Source organism: Balaenoptera borealis (assembly GCF_965194805.1).
Source record: "Balaenoptera borealis genome assembly, chromosome: 8".
NCBI classification, from domain to species: domain Eukaryota; kingdom Metazoa; phylum Chordata; class Mammalia; order Artiodactyla; family Balaenopteridae; genus Balaenoptera; species Balaenoptera borealis.
Window position 1 is genome coordinate 90,796,253 of NC_138865.1, and position 22,173 is coordinate 90,818,425.

Consider the following 22,173-nt stretch of genomic DNA (forward strand, 5'->3'; position numbering starts at 1 on the left):
AAATAGTCATGAAATTTACTTTTGCCTTTTAGTGTCCAAGACCTTCATGGTCCAGTTTTCCATCTCTCTATGAATATTTCTTGACAACTGCAATTCAGTGGCTTCCATTTTCACTTGGGGCTAATTCTGCAATGTTTTACAACTTCATAGGTATAAAATTCTTTCATTTGTGCTAGTGTGATCTCCATAACTAGAATGTAAGCTTCTTACAGGGTAGGGACCTATCATCTGCTTCTTAAGAGTATTTTATAACACAAAGTGCAGTGATGAGAAGGGGAAAAGAAACTACACCCTATTAGTGACTCCCTGATGGTGAATGAGAAGGTCATGGCATGTGTGTTCTGCTGTTTTCAGGGATACGTACTGAAATGTTAAAAAGTTTTCTAAGACGTGTCAAACCTTTGCTCAGTCCTCACTTTTGTATATTAACATAGGAATGAATGAAGCAAAAGAAGAAATCTGGATAACATCTCTAAGACTTGGAAGTCATGAATTGAAAATTTCAGAATTTGGAGGTAAAGATATTTCAATCTCTTTTTCCAATTAAAAGTCATGACTTGGAAGAGAGAGGATATGAATCACTGAAGAAATGATGTGGGAAAATTGGGTTATTTTCTGTCTTACCATAAGATGAGTGGGCTCGGAATAGTAGGGACCCAAGAAGGCTTTATAATCTGATGGTCTAGTATTGAAACAGAATAGTGGCAGGAATTTAAATGGTTTCTCAGGCAAACAAAGATTGGAATTAGGCAAGGGCAAGGTTCAAGTTAAGAGGTAGGCATTTGACAGGATTTGAACTGTTTTCTAATACTCAGATTCATGTACTTATTCCACCAAACAGCCTCTCAGTGAATTAACAGGAATGAAAAGGAATAAAGTGCTCGTCACTTAACTAATTCTCCATAGAATTAGTCCATAGGTTTTAGTTCCCTTTCTTTCCTTTCTAGGTTTTATTTTTCATAACAGATTGCTGCCTCTTATCTGGGTGAGGATGGGGGCCAACAACTCAGGGCTTCCTTAGTGTTCCCCTCCTTGCATCCCCACCTCCCCATTGGTACCTTACCCATCTTACAGGGTAGTCATGAAGATTTAAAAATTTATACATGTTAAGTGCCTAAATGGAGCCTGGCTCATTACTAACTGTACAAATGTTAGTTGCTACTGTTACTGTTGTAACTATTACTATTATTTTTCCCCAAAGTTTAAACAAAAGGCACATTAATGAAAAATTATGTACCTACAAGAATAGTGTTAGGGAGACACCTAAAATGAGTGGAGACTTGATAAAAAAAATAGCAAGTATTCTTACATTTTTTAATAGGCTTAGTTATTAAGATGGTGGTATAATGGTGACAGATGCTTGGTGGAAAGTAAATCTTTTTTATCCCTATTAAGAATGCTACCCGGGCTTCCCTGGTGGCGCAGTGGTTGAGAATCTGCCTGCCAATGCAGGGGACACAGGTTCGAGCCCTGGTCTGGGAAGATCCCACATGCCACAGAGCAACTGGGCCCGTGAGCCACAATTACTGAGCCTGCGCGTCTGGAGCCTGTGCTCCGCAACAAGAGAGGCCGCGACAGTGAGAGGCCAGCGCACCGCGATGAAGAGTGGCCCCCGCTTGCCACAACTAGAGAGAGCCCTCGCACAGAAATGAAGACCCAACACAGCCATAAATAAATAAATTAAAAAAAAAAAAGAAAAGAAAAAAAAAAAAAAAGAATGCTACCCAAACATAAAAATGTATAAGATCTGGTTAGGAACAGGGTGATGATACATCCCATCTTGTCTGGGACAGTCTTGATTTACATCTCTTGTCCTGGTCAAATTATTACTTAATGATCCCTTTCACTCTCAGATGTCCTGGTTTGGATGAAAAAAATTACATGGTCACCCTAGTTACACAGGCAGTGGAAGTAAGTGTGGGGTTGCCAAAAAAAAAAAAAAAAAAGCATCTGTGTTTTAAAAGAATTTATAGTTTCTAGGCTCAGAGAAAAAAAACATCCTAAGATTCGTGGGAACTTGTAGATGTGATCGTGAAGTACTACCAGCAATCTTCGAGGAACCAGAAAACAGAGAAGGTGCCAGAACACTGAGCTTGGGCAAACGTCTAAAATTTAAGGGATGAAGTTGCATTCCAGAAGCCAGAGAGTGGGACTTTACCTTCTAATCCTAGAAAATTTTTAAGTGGACTAAAGTGGACTATTTAGTGAAGACATGAAGAATTATGAAGAACTGCTAAGTCAGAAGAGAGGCCTTGTTTTTTTCCCTCACTATGTGCATAGCCAGGGATGCCCCGCTCTATTCCTCTGCTTGGGCAATGGTTAGGGCAAGAAAACAATCATAGTATCAGGCTTCCAAGACTGATCTGATCTTCCCTAGGCAAGTTTACACATGGCATCATGAGAGTGGGCATACAGCTTCCTCCCTGGCATTCATCCCAGTAAGTAAAACACATGAGAGACAGCACAGATAGGCAAGTATGTGATCTTTTAGCTGAGTGGCCGAGTTGGGAAAGAAACAACAGGACAGCAATGCCTAGCAATACTTTGCTATTAAAGTAAGATACTAACAGAGAATGAAAACAGCCTCTATTAATGTAATTCTCCTGGAGGGGAGAAGTTTAGGAAAGTATAGCTCTTTCTATTCCTAGGCAAGAAAACCACTTTTTGTGGGAAGGCTCTCTTGGCCCCCCAGCTGCACACACACCTCCAGGCGCCTGTGGTTAACTCACAGCACAGCACCTACAACATTCTATTATAATCTTTTTACCCGTCTATTTTGCTCCTTCGCTCAACTTTGAGCTCTGTGACAGTAGGGGCAGTCTTGTTCACTGTTGTATCCTTAGCCTGGCAACAGTAGATTAATGCTTGCCGAATGGTAAATGTATGGTGTTTTGTAAACCACATGTGGTATTCTGTCAACTCACTCTAGTCTGTCCTTCCACAAGGCTGAGTGAGTAAGCTAGGGGTCAAATCTACCTCACAGAAAATGTGTAGTGTTCATGGGAAAGTTTCCAGCACTTCTGCAGGACTCTGCACTGCCCAAAAGAGCACTCCAGTGTCATTCTGAAAGTTACGCATCTCTGGGTTGGTGTAAGATTTTAATCTATTCTAGACTAAAACTCTTAAGACCCCATAATCAATTTAGGGTATAGGATTAAATGTGACTAGATATCAGATAATTGGGATTCACAGATGACCAAGTCCATTCCAGTTATGGTGATGCTTTCTTGTCCCTTATTCATTCATTTGTTCATTTATTTATTATGTAATTTGGCTTTTTTTCTTTCCATCAGAGACTTATTAATCACTCACAGTGCTCTAGGTTGCTGGGAATACAAAGATGGAGCAGTTCCTGCTTCCAGAGCATTCACATGGTGATAAGGAAAAGGGATACATATACTTCCAATTTTCTATTAGACTGGGTATTCTAAAACATATAAATAAAGGGCTGTGGGACCACAAGTGGTGATAATTCATCCTGGGCATTGAAGGATGGACAGAAGGAATTTACTAGGCAAGGTAGGGGAGAGGGAATAAAGGGAGCATTTTAGAGAAGCAATTTGTAAGCTGCACTTTTCCTCTTCCAGTGACTCCAAAACCTATTCTCTAAGGGCAGGCCAGCCCTTCCCTAGTGTGCTCTGCAAGAGGGACCTTTGACGCTTCAGCTAAAGGCTAGGTTTTTTTTTTTTTTTTTTTTTTTTTAAACAACAGCTCCTGTTTATTTTTTTTATTTTTATTTATTTAATTTATGGCTGTGTTGGGTCTTTGTTTCTGTGCGAAGGCTCTCTCTAGTTGTGGCAAGCGGGGGCCACTCTTCATCGCGGTGCGCGGGCCTCTCACTATCGCGGCCTCTCTTGTGGAGCACAGGCTCCAGACGCGCAGGCTCAGTAGTTGTGGCACACGGGCTTAGTTGCTCCGTGGCATGTGGGATCTTCCCAGACCAGGGCTCGAACCCGTGTCCCCTGCATTGGCAGGCAGATTCTCAACCACTGTGCCACCAGGGAAGCCCTAAAGGCTAGGTTTGAGTTATCAGCACATGGATTCATATAGCTTCCCATTCTGAGTCAGGTACTATTAAATAATCTAAAAAATAACTTTAAAACTGGAAAATCTTGTGACTCTGGTCATCTGGATTCTGAATAAAATGTTCATGATATTCATGACAAATTGAATTAGTAAAAAGTCTCAAATATAGAAATATTTTATAAATATAGTTTTATTACTTGGAAATACATACAAAAATTCAAACACAGCTAAAAAACAGTTGGCAAGCAGCAGTCCTATCCAACCTGTTTTAATGAACACATAAAACAGTTATAATCAGCATAAAACAATTTAAGTCCTAAAACAACTTATTGTCTTCAGGGTCTTTAAATATTGGGCTTAAAAACTGATTATTCTTTACAGTTATTTAAATCATTCCCCCAAATATAGACTACTAACATTTCAGTTTGGTTCATATTTTATTTAGAAAATAGAAAAAGCCCTTTAACTGTAATGATTTTGAAAACTGGAATACTGTTTGTCCATTTCTAGTCTGTTACTTTATAATCTCCACGGTGTCTCAGAAATTCCCAACAGTTGCTAACAGAGCATTTGCAGCATCCAGCAGCTCTCTGCGATACTGAATTTTGGGCCTGAGAATCCTAAAACTATTCAAGGTGACAAGATTTTTACTTCTCATTTTTGCAGTTTTGCTTATGTCATTTTATTTTTGTCCAGGCAGACTAGATCTCCTTGCCAGAGAAAAAAAATTGAATTATTCTGCTTTTCCAGATTGTTATTACAGTATACTCCTTTTCTATTCTTTTTGCCGATTCAGGTTTTTAATTCTTTTTTGGCAACTTCAGCATTTTCTGCAATTTTAAGCTCACTCTGAGCTTTAAAATTTCAAACACTGTTTTTTATATTTCACTTTGCTCTTTTTAGGCTTTATCATGCCAGTTTTTCCTTCTTTTATATGTGATCTTGACAAATTGACTTCATCAAAGAGCTCTCCATGAGATGCTCTAGATGCCCATTCTCTGTCTTCCTCTCTAGGTCCATTTAACTTAAAAAAAAAAAAAGGTTCAGAATTTCATCTAAAGTAAGTTTTCATCCTTTTATGGTCCCCCTCACTATTGTAACACTTTTTGAAAAACTGGAAAAGGTAGTGGGCTGACGAGCAGTCTAATTTTGGTTTTGCAACTCGACTGTGTTCTTCAGTCTAGTCTAGCATCCCTTCTCTTCACAGCTAAGGAGCCTGAGGCCTGGAGTAGATTGGACAAAATAAGAAGACTTCCACCTTTAATATTGTCTGATTCGTGCATGGTTCAGAGGGGAAGAAGTCTAAATTGTGAGTTCTAGATTCCTGGAAGTTCTCTCTTTACATCCAGCTGATGACAAATCCCTGTGGAATCTCTTGTATTTGTTCCTCTCCATCTCTACTGTCACTGTCTTAGTTCTGGCCGTTCTCTCTCCTCTACTGGACTCAATTTAATCATAACCTAGACCTGCTACAGTGTTCTTTCTCAAACTTAAATATGAACATACTTGCATATTTAAATTTGTTGCTGGATCTCTACTGGCTATAAGACACAGTAAAAACCCCTTCCTTAACTTGGCATACAAGGCCCTGCACAATCAGCTCCAACTTTCTTTCTCACTGCCCTAGCCACAGGCCTTCTCCCCACCCCGACCCTGCACTAGCCCTGTGGCAAGAACTTATTTTATCGAATGCATTTTGCTGTTTCGCACTTGAGCTTGTTAACTTTCTATAAAATTGGGCACCAAGTCCTCGTGAGTGCTGAGCCTTTCAGGGATACAAAATTACCCAAGGTCGCTGCATATCTCATTCATTAAATAAACATATGATGATGACTACTAAGTGTCCAGAAATGCTAGACACTGGAGATACAGGCATACAATTCAGTATCCTTGTCCTCAGTGGCTTCACACTCTAGAGAAGACAGTGATAGTGGCAGGGCTAGAGCTTAAGTCCCCATATGCATGAATGCTAAATAAAGTCTCAGATCCACTCACTTTTTTAACAGCCACTCAGTTATCTTAGATCACGTTGAACATGTGCTCCTTGAGGCCTTTATCATAATAACTACTCTCAAACCATTCTGTGCAACCCAATTCTTAAGTGTTATCTTTTGTTTACTATTTTTTAAAAGCCAATTACAGGATTACAAATTTATTCCAGTCAACTGCAGGTGCTGCTTTTGGTTTTGTGTGCTAGTTTAATGTTTGTAACTTTTCATTCTGACCACCTCACATTTGGTCCATCTTCTGACCTGAAGACTGTAGCTCTGATTTCAAAGTTAATGATTAAAAGCAATGAAGAGAACAGAACTAAGGCCCAACCTTTAGGAAGCTCTGTCCTGCTTTTCTAGCATTTTCTACTAAACATGCCCTTTACTACCTTGTTAAGTGTTCATTTATTATTCTAAATGAAATGATGGGTAAGTCATGCATAACTAAGAATTTTAGGCTGATTTTTAAAAATAACAATCATTAAATATTTATTATAAATATTTATTTTAAAAGAATTGGAAGATGTTACATATATTACATACTACATATAATGGCACATGTCAGCCTTTTAAGCTTAAAAATAATCTTTCCCCAAACTGGGATTGACTTAGACTCCAAGTATAAAATGACTCTTGGCCTATAGCACCAACCCAGGCCCAGAGGAAAGCCAATTTCGAACCTGTCCTCTGGCATTGGGCTTCCTGATATGACATTGAGGGTCCTCTCCCTCTGGTTTTGTTCCCTGGCAGTATTGAGGCCTGGCACAGGGACCCATTTGACTACACCGCAGGCCTAGGAGATCAGGGAATCTATAGGGCGTAGGGTTCTCTAACAATTTTACAATGGAAAAAACAAAACAGCCTATGTGCCTTATTGTCTTCATTTTTGATCTATACAACTAGAACAAGACTACAAGATAGAAGAAGGTTAGAATTACTGAAATACATTTTCTCTGTTGGTTTTTCTCTTTGGAAATTTAAGTATCATGATAGGAGGAGCCTTAAAAGACATCTAGTTCAATATTGGTAATCTGTTCCACTAGTATCTCCTTTTCCCAGATTTAGGTATAATTCAAAGTTTTAAATGCCATCCATATGACACTTTGTTAGACAAACACATAGAAATTTAATAACACTTTTCATTTTCTTTTTCTTAATTCATAAGGACAATTCCTGCCAAATGTTCTGGCTTATGGCTCTCCTCCTCTTCATAGTATGTTTAAGTTACACATTAAGAATCCAAAAAAAACCCACTATGGAATTTTCATAAGCTATATCCAACCAATCAGTAAAACACAGTACACAGTGTGAAAATTTTAATTTATTCCCCCCCCCCAAGTATCCAGAATACGTACCCCCTTAGCTTTGAGAAATGTGATAACTAAAATACCAACAGAGGTGATCATATATAAAGAAAAGAAAGAAAAGCACATACTACACAAGAAACATCCCTAAGTCCTCCCTAACCTAGTAGTGCAAGTTAATGGTATATTTCTGGCAATGTCACCTTTCACTTGATTTAGAAAAATTTTACAAGACAGATTTAAAGCAAAGATAGACCTCAGATTTAAAGTAAAGATAGGCCTCTGATTTTTATTTATTTTTTAACCCTAGCAGATTTTTTAAAAGAGGCTACATTAAATGACAATACATTTTGAGTCAGGGAGAAAAAAAAATTAAAAACCCAGAACTTCTTTCAGTTTATTCAAAATAAAAATACACATAGAATTATGAAAATATAGGTTTACTATTTCCACCATGTAAGTTGATGCTGCTGTTTGAAAGGCTTGCAAATTGTTTTTCCAAGTTTTTAAAGCTCATCTCGATCCCTCAATAAAGTATACCTATATTCACTGGGTGCTAGTTTCTGGAAGGAGCTCTCAGGTGGACTGCTTGCTACATCTTGGACTTCCTACAAGGGAAAGAATAAAACATTTTTACATCAGTATATTTTATAGTTATAATATTTTAAGAGTATTAGATGAATGGTAATTGCCCTTTAATTATTTGCTTAATAATCAATGAAATATAGCTACTGTGTACCAAAGACAAGAGTTAAGTGTGAAATCTTGCTTTCCCCGTTTCAGATGCCCTTAACTCAGATTCTCAAAGGCAGGGCTGCCACAGAGCCATTAACCATGAACCTGATGACAGTTCTGAGGTGTGGTGGAGAAGCAAAATACCTGACACCTGGTTGCTTTCCTAGAATATTCTGTAGAGGCAGCATAACCCTAAGTTAGCCAGAACCCTTCCCTCTTACAAATGACTGCTAAGATTATTAAAGGCAGCTACTCTGAAGATAGAGACCTGGATGCCAGCAATTATCAAAACTCAGTTGACATAAGGAAGAAAAACACTTCAATACTGCAAGAAATTAATTTCTGTAGTATTTTACTTGTACACCAACAGTACATAAAAATATACAGTGGAAATATAAGAGTGACTTCCAATAATTTCAGAGAAAAGACAGTGTAGTCTATCTCTACACCATGAGCTCCTCAAGAACAAACATGATTATCATCGTTTTAATATTTCCTGTAGTTTACATAGGCACATAGTACATATAATAGTACATGATATATATATATATGTATATAGAAAGCACATTCCCATTATAATCGGAAGCAGTGTGTCCACAAACTTCCCTCATTAGTCACGTTCCCCTTCCCCAGTATATTTTTTATTTTTTTGCTGAGATGTTTTGTTTAATTAAGCTGAAGCTATATTACTATGAAACAAACATGTATTTGGTGCCAACTATGTATTAGTATGCAAAGATGAATAAATACAAGGAGTTCAGTGTCTAATGGAGAAGCTGAAACAAATCAGAATAATATAATAATAGCAAGCTACATCTTTTCTTAATCTGATAAAATACTAAGCAGGCCTACTTTGGGTTACTGCCAACAAAGTTTTCCTGCATCTGTAGTTGCTTAATTATCAAAGAAAATCTGACCTCAGATTTCAAGGAAAAAGCATGTCATCAGATTCCTAAAAGGAACTCAACTCTGAACTTAATTGGACTCTTAAAGAAAAATTCACTTAGTTTTTATTTTTCTTTTACATGTGGTGGTTCTTTGGACAAAATAGTGGATTGAAGTTCTGGGCATAGGCAATAAGAGTTTTTGTATATATCATCTTCCCTTTCAGTATAATGGTAATAGACATGATATAAATCAATAATGCATCAAAATGCAAATTTAGGAATATTTAAGTGGAACATATACAGCAGTTTAGAAAGTTACTTGTAACAGAAGAAAATTCTCAGGTTAAAAAATACATATCTATATATCAAGCAAATATAAAGTTGTGTTGATAAATAGTTGTCAAGCATTCTAAATCTCAAATGGAAAAGCTGCATTAAACTGTAAGTTTTGAGCATTATGAATACTGTAGTGATGCGGGCTCTTAGGATATCAAATCATTATTTTCTTTATAGTGTGGTCAATCTCTCAGCCACAGAGGAAGGCTTGAACAATTAATGGAATCCACTGATTTCTTCACTAATTACCTGCTTCTAATCCCTACCTCCTACTTCTATATGAAGCCAACTGTATTTAACCCTTTCATAGCCATTTTCCACAAAGGATTTACTCAGGCAACCTTCATTTATATGATCAAGAAACTATATTGTAATATTCTTGCAACTTTTCTGAAGGTTTAAAATTTTTAAAGGAACATAATTTGTATATTATCTAGAGTTTGTTCAGAATTTCTTTACAAAGACATTCAGGGGCAGAAACTCAAGCCTATGCAAGAGCTTCAGAGTCTCCTCAAGACTAATTGAAAAAGAAAAAGAGTTCCCACTGAAAAACAAACAAGAGTCCTACCTGTCCTGGGGCTGTATCAGTTGGGTCAGGACCATGATGGAATTCTCTGTGTAGTTTTCCAGAATGTAAGTCAAATACGAACTGCTTGAGTTTTCCAGGAATTCTAAAACCAAAGTAAAATAAAAGTTTAGCTTAAACTATTTAAATGGACTTATATCTATTTTACCAACTTCACAACATTAAAAACAATTTTTTAAAAAACTTACCTACAATCCCACCATCCTACCATAACTATTAACAAACAGGCCAGGTACATGTCAAACATTTTGACACAGTTGTAATCATGGTATTGTAGATACTCAATTTTGTGTTCTAATACTTGCATTTGTTTTATAGACATTTTTCTATGCTTATTGTAAAAGATGCATCAGAGTCTATCAAGATGCTGTCCTAAGACTTACACCCTTACTGTTGGGCATTTATATATTTTCCTTAATATATATAACTGCAAAACTTTATGTTCTGCAAAATTATACTAAAAGTAATAGGGGCTCAAGGGAAAAATAGTGTTAGGGACTAACCACTTAAAACTATGTAGCTTTGTAACCGGAGTACTACTAAGAGCCTAGAGCAAAAATATTAGCACCCTTCAGCCTCCTCCAGCCTTTGAGCCCTGTGTCAGCCAGGTGACCCTATGTAACCTTAACCTGGAGCTTAGCAGTCCTCTTTTGAGATGTATGTAGGTCCTTGAGGGCATTCACTGCCAGCACAACCAATTTTATCAAAATAATCTAAACCAGGGTGTAGCTTTTTCGTGTTTTTCTTAAACAGAGGAGGAAATTTCTTCACTACTTCTTCAACCACACAGGCAGTTTCACTGGCTAGCTTAACACTGTGAAAAGCAAAGCACTTCTCAAGGCCATGAAAGTGGCCTTTTTTTTTTTTTTTTTTTTTAATGTCTTCATATACCACTAAGGCATTGTCTTTTATGGTAAAAAAAAAAGCTTTCTTTGGTGGCTTCATACTATTCTGAGGAATATAACATGAATCAACACAACTCACTATATACTTGGCATCATTCCCATAATTCCCAGTCATGGTAATGAGCAAATCTGCAGTACAGAAACATGCACTGTAGCAAAACAGACCAATATAAAGCTAAGCAGATTTATACATCAGCCTTTTTTTCTTCATAATTATTTCCTTGAGTTGTATCTGATAGAGTAGGAGTAATAAGTTAAAGAATAAGAACTTTAAACAAAGTGTGGGCAAATTATAGGCACAAAACATCGATATTTACTACTTGTCTACCTGTTTGTTCTCTGAAGTCTTGCCAGCACATTTGTCTTTGTTTATTATTAAAATTTGTTTCACTAATTTGATAAGTAAAAGACACCAGCATTTTAATTTCCATCTCTTCAGAAATTAAGCATTTTTTCCATTGTTTTAATTTATATTTCTGCTCATATGAATTGTCCTCTACCGAGATCAATTAATTAAAATTCATTATATTTTTAAATAGAAACACTTTGTTTTTCATATCCATTACAAGAATTAAAATGCAGGTCCACAAACACTTTAATTCCTTCAACAGAACTGACTTTTTAAATCACTACTTTTTTGGTAGCATACCTGGCTTGTGTTAATATTACCAGTTTCTTTTTCTTTTTATCCTCTCCTGAGGTCCTGCAAGTGCTGTTTTCTTCTCTTCAATAACTCCCACTGAGATGTAACAGCCAATAACTTCATTGTACACCCATTTTGGCTCCCCACTAGCTCCAATGCAACAGAGGCCAGCAGGTGCCAAATGCACAGTTTACAAATACAAATGACTGTCAGGTAGCTGTATTGACAGAATGCCTCTGAAAGGTTCTCTGGTACAGAAGAAATTGCATATGCACTAGAGATAAACATTGAGAGGATATCAATTTAAATTTAATCTGACATCATCTGTCACCCACAGCAAAGTGCTAAAATATATCCATTCAATTCAAAGAACTGCAAAGAATCTATAATGTTTAAAGCCCCTGCTAATTTGTTATTTTACAACGTTCAAAGATGATCACAACCAATACAGTGTGAATTGCTTCTGCCAGTCGAGCAATAATTTATAATTAGATCTTAAGTGTAACAAATTCATAGAGTACACTCAAAACAGATTTTTCCCCAGCTTGAGTTTTTTCCCTTTGTCAACGTATGAGAGAATTGTGAGCAAAAAGCAAAGACGAGAGATAGGGTGAATCTGAATTGATGTGGTAGAAAACAGATTACAAAAGAACTCTTATCTAGCTTGTGGCTAGAAATTATCCATCATTATTAGGTAACAATCAGTGAATCAACAATATATTGTCAAGAAAACAGACAACATGGTTATCTGCTAAAAAAGGAGAATAAATGGACCCTTGCTGTAATAAATTCAATTATATTTTCACACTTTAAGGTATACTTTTTCTAATCAGAACACCTAAGTGTTTCTCTCCCATCCTCCACTTACTTTTTTGTTTACAGTATTTTTAGGTGATGCAAAATTTATACAGTGAAATGCACAAAACATGTTAAGTGTATCATTTAAACGAGCTTTGACAAATGCATACAAGGTGAGAAGTATTTTTATTATTTTAAAAAATTTACAGAGTAGAATTCATTTTGGGGGCTTAAGTTGTAGTTTTAACATAGGCTTATAGCATCTTGTTACCACCTCCACAAATAGGATACAGAACCAACACCCTTTTTTTTTTTTAACTCATATCTTCCTCTTCCCCTTAACTCATGCTGATCTGTTCTCTGTTCCCATAATTTGCCTTTTCCAGAATGTCATGGACATGGAATCATACAGCATATAATCACGAGACTGGCTTCTTTTACTTAACATACTACATTTGAGATTCATCCATTTTGCTGCATGCATAAAAATGTTTGTTCTTTTATTTATTGAATGGAATTCCATTGAGTGGATATACCACAACTAGTTTATCCATTCACCCACTGAAGGACTTTGGGTTCTTTCTAGATTTTGGTGATTGTGAACAATGCTACCACAAACATTTGTGCACAGGTTTTTGTGTGAACGTAAGTCTATTTCTACAGGAAAAATACTGGATTACATGGGTGGTGTATGTTTGACTTTTTAAGAAACTGACAAATTGTTTTCCAGAGTGGCTGTATCATTTTGCAGTCCCACCAGCAATGTATGAGAGTTCCATTTGCTCCATATCCTCATGAACACCTGGTATTATCAGTATTTTAATTTAGCCATTCTGAAAGATGTATAATGGGATCTCATTCTGGTTTTAATTTGCATTTCTCTAATGAATAATGATGTTGAGCATCTTTTCATGTGCTTATTTGTCATTCATATATCTTCTTTATATTCTAACAGTATCTTTTGTGGAGCAAAAGTTCTTAACACCATGAAGGCCAGTTTATCAATTGTTTTCTTTTATGGATGGTGTCCTATCTAAGAACTCTTTGTCTAACACCAGGTCATGAAGAGTTTCTCCTACATTTACTTGTAAGAGTTTTACCTTTCAATTTTGGTCTGTGATCAATTCTGACTTAATTTCTTTTTTGGTATGAAGGTGTTCAGGTGGTCCAGCACCATTTATTGAAAAGATTATCCTTCTCCACTGAATTGTCTTGGCACCTTTAAAAAAAATCAATTACTATATTTGTGTGTCTATTTCTAGATTCTCTATTCTGTCCCACAGCTCTATGTACCTACTTTTTCACTGATATTACACTGCCGTGATTATTTTAGCTTACATTATATCTTAAAACTGGGTAGTATGAGTCTTCCAACTTTGTTTCTTTTTCAATAGTGTTTCTGTTATTCCAGTTTTACCTTGCCATATAAATTTTAGAATCAGCTTGTCTGTATCTACAATAAATCTAGCTGAGATTTTGATTGAGACTGCATTAAATCTATAGGTCAGTTTGGGGAGAACTGATATCTTAACAGTACTGAGTCTTCCAATCCATGCACACAGTATGTTTCTTCATTTCTTTTGATCATCTTTGATTTCTTTCATCAGCATTTTGTAGTTTTCAGCATATAGATCCTGTACATATTGTGTTAGACTTATACCTAAATAGTCCTTTAAAATTTTTTTCCTTTGGAGCTATTATAAATGGTACTTCAAAAGTTTAATGGTTTCCAACTGTTTTCTGTTAGTGTATAGAAATAAAAGTGATTTTTTAAAAGTTGACCTTGTATCCTGCTAAAAGCACTTATCAGTTCTAGGAGCTGTTTTGTGAATTCATTGGGAGTTTTTACATACACAATTGTGTCATCTACAAAGAAAGTTTCTTTCCAGTCTGAACACCTTTTTTTTATTTTCTTATTGTACTTGCTAGGACTTCTAGTATGACATTAAATAGAACTAGTGGGAGTGGACATATTTATCAAAAACAAGAAAATACTTAGGAAGAAATTTAGCCAAGGAGGCTAAATATCTGTACACTGAAAACTATAAAACACTGATGAAAAATGACATAAATAAATGGAAAGATACCCTGTGTTCATGAACTGGAAGAATAAATATTGTTAAAATGTCCATACTACCTAAAGCAATCTAGAGATGCAACACAATCCCTATCAAATCCCAATGGTATTTCTCACAGAAATAGAAAAAACAGTCCTGAAATTCATATGTAACCACAAAAGACCCTGAATAGCCAAATCAATCTTGAGCAAGAACAACAAAGATGGAAACATCACACTACCTGATTTCAACATACACTACAAAGCTGTAGTAATCAAAACAATATGGTACTGTTATAAAAACAGACATATAGATCAATGGAACAGAATAGAGAGCCCAGAAGTAAATCCAGACATTCACAGTCAACTGATCTTCCACAAAGGTACCAAGAATACACAATGAGGAAAGGGTAGTTTTATTTATTTTATTTATTTAATTTTTGGCTGTGTTGGGTCTTTGTTGCTGTACGCAGGCTTTTCTCTGGTTGTGGTGAGTGGGGGCTACTCTTCGTTGAGGTGCGCGGGCTTCTCATTGCGGTGCCTTCTCTTGTTGCGGAGCATGGGCTCTAGGCATGTGGGCTTCAGTAGTTGTGACTCACAGGCTCTAGAGCACAGCCTCAGTAGTTGTGGGGCATGGGCTTAGTTGCTCCGCGGCATGTGGGATCTTCCCGGACCAGGGCTTGAACCCATGTCCCCTGCATTGGCAGGAGGATTCTTAACCACTGTGCCACCAGGGAAGCCCAAGAAAGAGTAGTTTTTTAAATAAATGGTGCTGGGAATCACATGAAGAGGAATAATACTGGACCCCTACCCAATTTTATTTTGTATCTCTCTCACACCATATACAAAATCAATTCAAAATGGATTAAGGACTTAAATGTGAGACCTGAAACTGTAAAACTCCTAGAAGAAAACATAGGCATAAAGTTTCTTGACATTGGTCTGGGCAGTGACTTTTTTGGATATGACCCCAAAAAGCCCAGGCAATAAAAGCATAGACAGCGCAGTTTTATCAAACAAAAAAGCTTCTGCACAGCAAAGGAAACAGCAGAATGAACAGACAACCTACAGAATGAGAGAAAATATATGCAAATCATATACATGGTAAGGGTTTAATATCCAAAAACATAAGGAACTAACAAACAACTCAATAGCAAGAAAACAAAAGCCTAATTTAAAAATGGGCAGAGGACATGAATAGACATTTCTCAAAAGATAATATATGAAGGGCTAATGGGTACATGAAAAGGTACTCAACATCACTAGGCATCAGGGAAATGCAAATCAAAAACCACAATGATTTGCAAAATGCACAGTGATTTTACAAAACTCACACCTGTTAGAATGGTTATTATCAAAAAGACAATAATATGTGTTGGCAAGAATGTGGAGAAGAGAGAGCCCTTGTATGCAGTTCACAGTAATGTAAACTGGTAAGGCCATTATGGCAAACAGTATGGAGGGTCCTCAAAAAATTAAAAATATAACTAACATATGACCCAGCAATCCCACTTCTGGGTGTATACCCAAAGGAAATGAAATCAGTATCTTGAGATATCTGCACTCTCATGTTCATTGCAGCATTATTCACAATATCCAAGATAGAGAAATAACCCAGTGACCATCAATCAATGAATGGATAAGGAAAATATGGGTAAGGTTTATAAACACACACACAATGCAATGTTATTCAGCTTTAACAAAGAAGGAAATCCTGTCATTTTCGACAACATAGATGAACCTGAATGACATTATGCTAAGTGAAATATGAAAAAACAGAACTCACAGAAACAGAGGACAGACTGGTGGGCACCAAGGACTGAGTGGGTGGGAGACATGGGAAAGTGTTGGTCAAGGGATACAAAGTTTCAGTTATGCAAGATGAGTAAGTTCTGGAGATCTAATGTACAGCATGGTGACTACAGTACTAATACTGTATTGTATATTTGAAATTTGCTAAGAGAATAGACCTTAATTGTTCTCACCAAAAAAGGTAACTACGGGAGGTAATAGATATGTTAATGAGCTTGACTGTGGTAATTATCTCACAACGTATACATATATCAAAATATATCTTAAATATATGCAATTTTTGTCAGTTATACCTCAATAAAGCTGGAAAAAAAAAGGGGGAGAACATATAATTTGGAGTGGAGAGGGAACCAATCTATGTGTGTTGAGCCAATCAGATCCTGGAGGATGTGAACTAAGAGATATAAGGAACACAGTCAGATGATTTGATTAGAGTTACAAAGTCATAGAGTTATAAAGTCAAAGAGTTATAAAGTCATACAGAGTTCACGCTAAGTCCTGTCATGATAAATCAGAACCACATCCATAGAAGTTACAGCACAGCAGCAGAAGCTGCTGCTATCCAGAGAGGAGGATGGAGCACTTGTGTGAAGACCAAAAAATATTGTATATCTATCTATGCTGTCAAATACAGGAACCACTACCCGCATGTGGCCACTGAGCACCTGAAATGGGTTTACAGTGCCTGAGAAACTGACTTTTAATTTATATCATTTTAATTAATTTAATGTAAACTTAAGTATTCATATAGGGCTAGTAACTATCATATTAGACAGCACAGCACTATGATCATTATTACAAAGGGTGAAAGACAAGAAGCACAATCAGTAAAAGACAATGAAAGCACTGAAAAAAAAAGGGAAAATCATGATGGTGTCACAGAATTCAAGTAAAGTGTTCCACAGCACCCAAAACTACAGGAATGTTAATGAGGATGAGTCAGGTAAAGTCCCATTACTAGCAGTGTGATTTATTTTTTCATGGGAAAAACCTGGATTTCAAACAACAGGGGTTATTTAGACAAATCATGAAACAATCCATTCAAAGGCAAGCTATCTGACCATTAGAAATAACAGAAAAATATTAATGACATGGGAAGATGTTTATAATGTGTGGATAAGTTAAAAAGAAAATTCATAAAATAGCATAGCTCTAATTTTATAACATATGTATAGATCTCTTGTGGATTTATGGGTGATTTTTAATTTATTCTTTGGCATTTTATCAACTTTAAGAATTATCCACAAAGAAGATAAAATTTTTATAATCAGAAATAAGGAACAAATGATATACTTAACACACACATACAAAGAGAGTAGACATCTTTGCCTGGTTCCTGATCTTAAGGGGAAAGTATTCAGTCTTTCACCATTAAATATGATATTAGCAGTAGGTTCTTTGTAAATGTCCTTTATCAGATCGAGGAAGTTTCCATATATTCCTAGTTTGTTAAGTATTTTTGTCATGATGGATATTGAATTTTGTCAAATGCATCTTGCATATGTTGCTGTAATCAGTATATGCTGAATTACTCTCATTAATTTTTGAAGGTTGAATGAGCCTTGCACACTTGGGATAAAGCCCACTTGGTTGTGATATATTATTCTTCTTTCATAACAATGCTGGATTCAATTTCCTAATATTGTTTTCTACTTTTTGACTCAACTTATACAATAATATAGTTTGAACTCATTCAGTGTATTACAGTGTAAAAACACTGTATCTTGCCATTTAAATTACTTAACATCTTTGAGCTTCAGCTTTCTGATATGTAAAATGAGAACAACTGCTTTATTTAACTTAACTGTATTGTTTTTATAGTCTAACAGACTTGGATTTGAATCCAAATATATTATTGCCTATAATAATCATAGCTAGCCTTCTAATAGCACTGGCCATGTATCAGACACTGTTCTAAGAGCTATAGATATACACATTCATTTAATGCTCACAACAACCCTATTAAGTAGATACTATTATTATTCCTATTTTACCGATGAGGAAACAGAGGCATAGAGGTGGTAAGAAATTGCCCAGGGTGATATAACTAATAGGTAACAGACCGGGATTTGAATCTAAGCAGTCTGGATCTAGAGTCTTGTGCACCTAACCACTATGCTATATCGCCTCTATAGTGACTCCACTTTAGTAAAGTTTATAAATCTCTCAGAGCTTAACTTCTTTATTGTAAAAGTAGAAATAATATCTATCTTCTAAGCTTGTTATAGATTAACTGAAAACACATACAAAAGTATAAAGTAAGGCTGGTACAGTGCCTGGCTATGTCAGTGTTTGATGTCTATTTTGCTGGCAGGACCAAATAAGGTAAAATATACTGGAATGATTTGTAAAATAAAAAGTACTTATAAATACTATGTATCAATATCAGTTGTACGATAAGTACGTATATTGCCCAGTGGTTGACAGGAGAGACACATTCAGAGAATCAAAACTATACAGATGAACAGGAGAGGTGGGTAATAGGGCAGATGGGTAGTTGATAAATATTAGGATATATTCCAGATATATACATTCAAAGTGGTCAAACTCTTAATCTTGTAATAAGCAGATGAAACTAAAAGCAAAGCATTGGATGAACATCTACTAATGCCATTACAAAGCAGTTAGTATAGCAAGAGATAATAAAAAGTAAATAAGATTTGCCTTTTAAAAAGATTTCTCATGAACCGGTTTGCAGGGCAGAAGTTGAGACACAGATGTAGAGAACAAACGTATGGACACCAAGGGGGGAAAGCCACGGCAGGGTAGGGGTGGTGGTGTGCTGAATTGGGCGATTGGGACTGACATGTATACACTGATGTGTATAAAATTGATGACTAATAAGAACCTGCTGTATAAAAAAATAAAAATTTAAAAATTAAAAAAAAAACTAATAAAAAAAAAGATTTCTCGGCACCATTTTTTTTCAATTAAGAAAAGCCTGATTTGGGTAAAAAAAAAAAAAAAAGAACCCCCTAGACAATGAAGAACAAAACCAGATTCTCAGGGTTAAAAGGGAACTTAACGGCGACCTGATTTTAAACATTTCTCTTACCTGTCCCTCCAAGTTCTTTATCATTTCATTCAATTCCTGGTTTGTTCCCTCTAAGTTCAATGAGACAGGCTAATTCATCGTGGCAGACAACCAAATTGCTACATTAGGGAGATACCCCACCCCTGTAGTTTCAGTTTCATCTCATCTCCTCACCACAACTACCCTCACCCTGAGTAGTTCAAGGAATTATTATCATAATGCTCAGTGATTTAGGGATTTGGAATAAATGACCTAGAGCCCAGAGTTGGGGAACTCATTAGCATTAGAGTAGCCTGTTTGTTTGTTTTCCTAGGAGTGACCTGAAGTCTGCCCTGCTGCTTTTTCCCATCACTGGGGCTCCAGTGGCAGCTTACATAAGAACCCTTAAGCAAAGCAACAGATGGTAGGGTATTTGCAGGCCACAGTTTTTTAGAAGGTAAGATTCTCTAGAAAGCCCTTCCACAGTCTTATACCAGACCCCATCATTTATTCTCTCCGGACTGGAGCACATTTCCTAGACCTACCCTTATGTGCTCTTGGGCTTCAACACTTCCCCCCATTCCCATCTCCATATAAAATTTTTTCCTTTACGTTTGGCAAGAAACCAGCCTGGTCAGACTATAGAAAAAAACTAAGGATTTAGAGATCTGTGATTTAGTTTCAGGTACTAGCAATACTGTCTCTTCAAACATCTTTCACATTCACACTTACACTGCTTTTATATATACTGAAAATGTAACTGCTTTGGTATCAAGTGTTCTGAGCTTGGGATTTGGGGGTTCAGTATGCTCTGACAGGACTCCTAGCCCTGCCACTAAGGAGTTGTGTGGCCTTGCTGGTCACGTTACCTCCCTCACCCTCATTTTCTCTGCCATAAGGAAGAGATGAACACAACACTGGTTAGCACCTCGCCCTGCCCCCACCATGCTGCAGTGCCTGCCTCTAGCATGGGAGGAAAGTGCAGCATAAATCTGCTTTCTCTCTCCTTACCACAACCATACTTCCGCCACTTAACCCCAGAAATGCCGCGCTACTAAGCAAAAGTAATAGTAATTACACTAATTTATGGAAACTGTTGATCATTTAAGCCTTAATTACCACGCAGCACAATAACAATTACACAAGCCATTAAATGTGTCTGATTCACTTTGCTGCATGTTTTGATTTTTAACACTTATCTATTCACATAGGCTCAGTTTGTAGCTCACACAGCATGTGCCTCCTTACAATTAAAAAAATATTAGAGGAAATAGTGCCTAGGAGGGGAAATCAGGCACCTAAGGGAGAAATTAAAGAAGTAATTTGTTTCAGAGCTTTAAATACAGTCACTTCTCTTATCTCCCTCCCTGCTCACAGGACTAACCACTTGCAGGATGGGAAAGGATCATTTCCCATTTCCATATTTCTTCGGGGAATCTTATTGACTCAGTGTCTTTTGGCACCAGGGCACAAGCAGAATGTTGCCAGCTGATAAATTAGCTTTTCTTGGTCAAGTGCCCATCTCTTGGTCCAGTGAACTATGGTTGGAAGATAGGGGGACTGGGTCATGTGATAAAGAATATGACCATTTATGTTAGTTTGGATACTCTAAGAAACAGACACCAAGATGGGACTGGAAGTGCTAGAGTGTTTTAAACCCGACTTCAGAACTGGAGGAAAAAACTTAAGATAGCCAAGATGGAATTTGTCACAGGTTTCCCTTCATGTGTAACAACATTCCTAGGAATAAAAGCCAAAGTTGGGCATAGTTTGGTTGCTGATTGGTAAACCTAACCTGAGTCAGCATCCTATTGACTTCCACTAATTTGAGACTTCATAATTAGGGCTGCAAATTTCCAGTGAAAGGAAGAAGTAAATACCCCAAGATTTATCCACTACCAAAGGTAGGGAAATGGCCTGATAAGACTTCATGCAAATGACCCATGAATAGGGCAGCATTTTAATGCCAAACACAGTCACTGCCTGGAAACTCTTGCAGCGAGCTCAACCACTAGAACAGCTGCCCCCTCTCCTAAAAAGTTTGTTCTTTTATCTTGAGCTTGCAGCCTCTGGAGGCAAGCCAATGAAGTAAGAGGAAGAGGACATGCAATCAGCTAAGACATTTCTGTCTAGCACAACAGTCAACGCTCACACAGTTGCTAAGCGGACTGTATGAGTTCCAATTTTTAATCCAAATAAATGCCGGATTGTTAGGGAGATCTGGATCTTTATGGTGGATTTCTGGGAACAACTACTCTTCCTTTTTAAATCCAGCATAGTCCTGCCCTCTCAACTATCCCCCAGCTCCTCACTCAGCAAATGATCTTGCTTCCTTAGCCATAGTTAAAAACAAGAATCAGACAGGATCCTCAGCAGTCTTCTGCTGCTGTCACTAACACCATAATCCCCAAACAACCCAACGAAATGCTGCACCGTTCCTTTCTTCGCTTTCTCACTAGAGAGGGTAGGTTATTTCCTTTCCTTTGCTCCTCATTCCCTCTGTGGTCCTTACGGCTTTCCTTTATCAGTGAGCCCCTCTTTTCCCTCTCTCTTCAATAAATCCATCTGATTCTGTCCCACAAGCATTTAATCATGGTTAGTTTCTTGTTACCCTAAGGGGGGTGGGGGGAAGAAAAGCTAAAACTTTACTTCACCCTATGTCTCTCTGGAGCTATCTCCCTATTTTTCTTTCCCTTTCGAGGCTAGCTTCTTGCAAGAATCTTCATATCAAAATCTTCATTTCCTCACCAAACACTCTTCAATTCATTGCAATACAGCCTTTTGAGGGTCAACTCTAACAGATGCTCCATCCTTATCTTCTGGTTGAGCATTCCTTCCTGCTAGAAGTGCTCCTCCCGCAATTACCATATTACTCTTTTCTGTATTTTCTTTCACGTCTTTGATTCCTCCTCCTCTTCAGTCTTCTGCACATGTTCCTTCTTCTATCCTCTCCTTAATTGCTGGTATTCATCAGGGTTCCATTTTCAACCCTGTTCTAGGTCATCTCATCTGTTTCAGTAACTTCAACTACATCCTCATGTGTTCAAGACCCAGCCCTTATCTCACTGTTGAATCCCAGAG

At 37.0% G+C, this 22,173-nt stretch overlaps 1 protein-coding gene across 5 annotated transcripts in view; it reads right to left on the minus strand.

Annotated features, from left to right (window-relative positions):
• Positions 1-7,590: 7,590 nt before the first annotated feature.
• The window catches only part of ERP44 (endoplasmic reticulum protein 44), an 85,082-nt gene continuing 70,499 nt past the window's right edge, over positions 7,591-22,173 (minus strand). For 2 of the 5 annotated variants that reach the window (XM_082404118.1, XM_082404117.1), the window contains one exon: positions 13,323-15,332. In XM_082404118.1, the coding sequence (XP_082260244.1) occupies positions 15,101-15,332 (232 nt within the window). In that variant the 3' untranslated portion in view covers positions 13,323-15,100. Of the gene's footprint in view, positions 7,930-9,847; positions 9,951-12,608; positions 15,333-22,173 lie in introns of those variants that run through there. The other 3 variants (XM_082404116.1, XM_082404115.1, XM_082404119.1) reach the window with 3 other exon arrangements.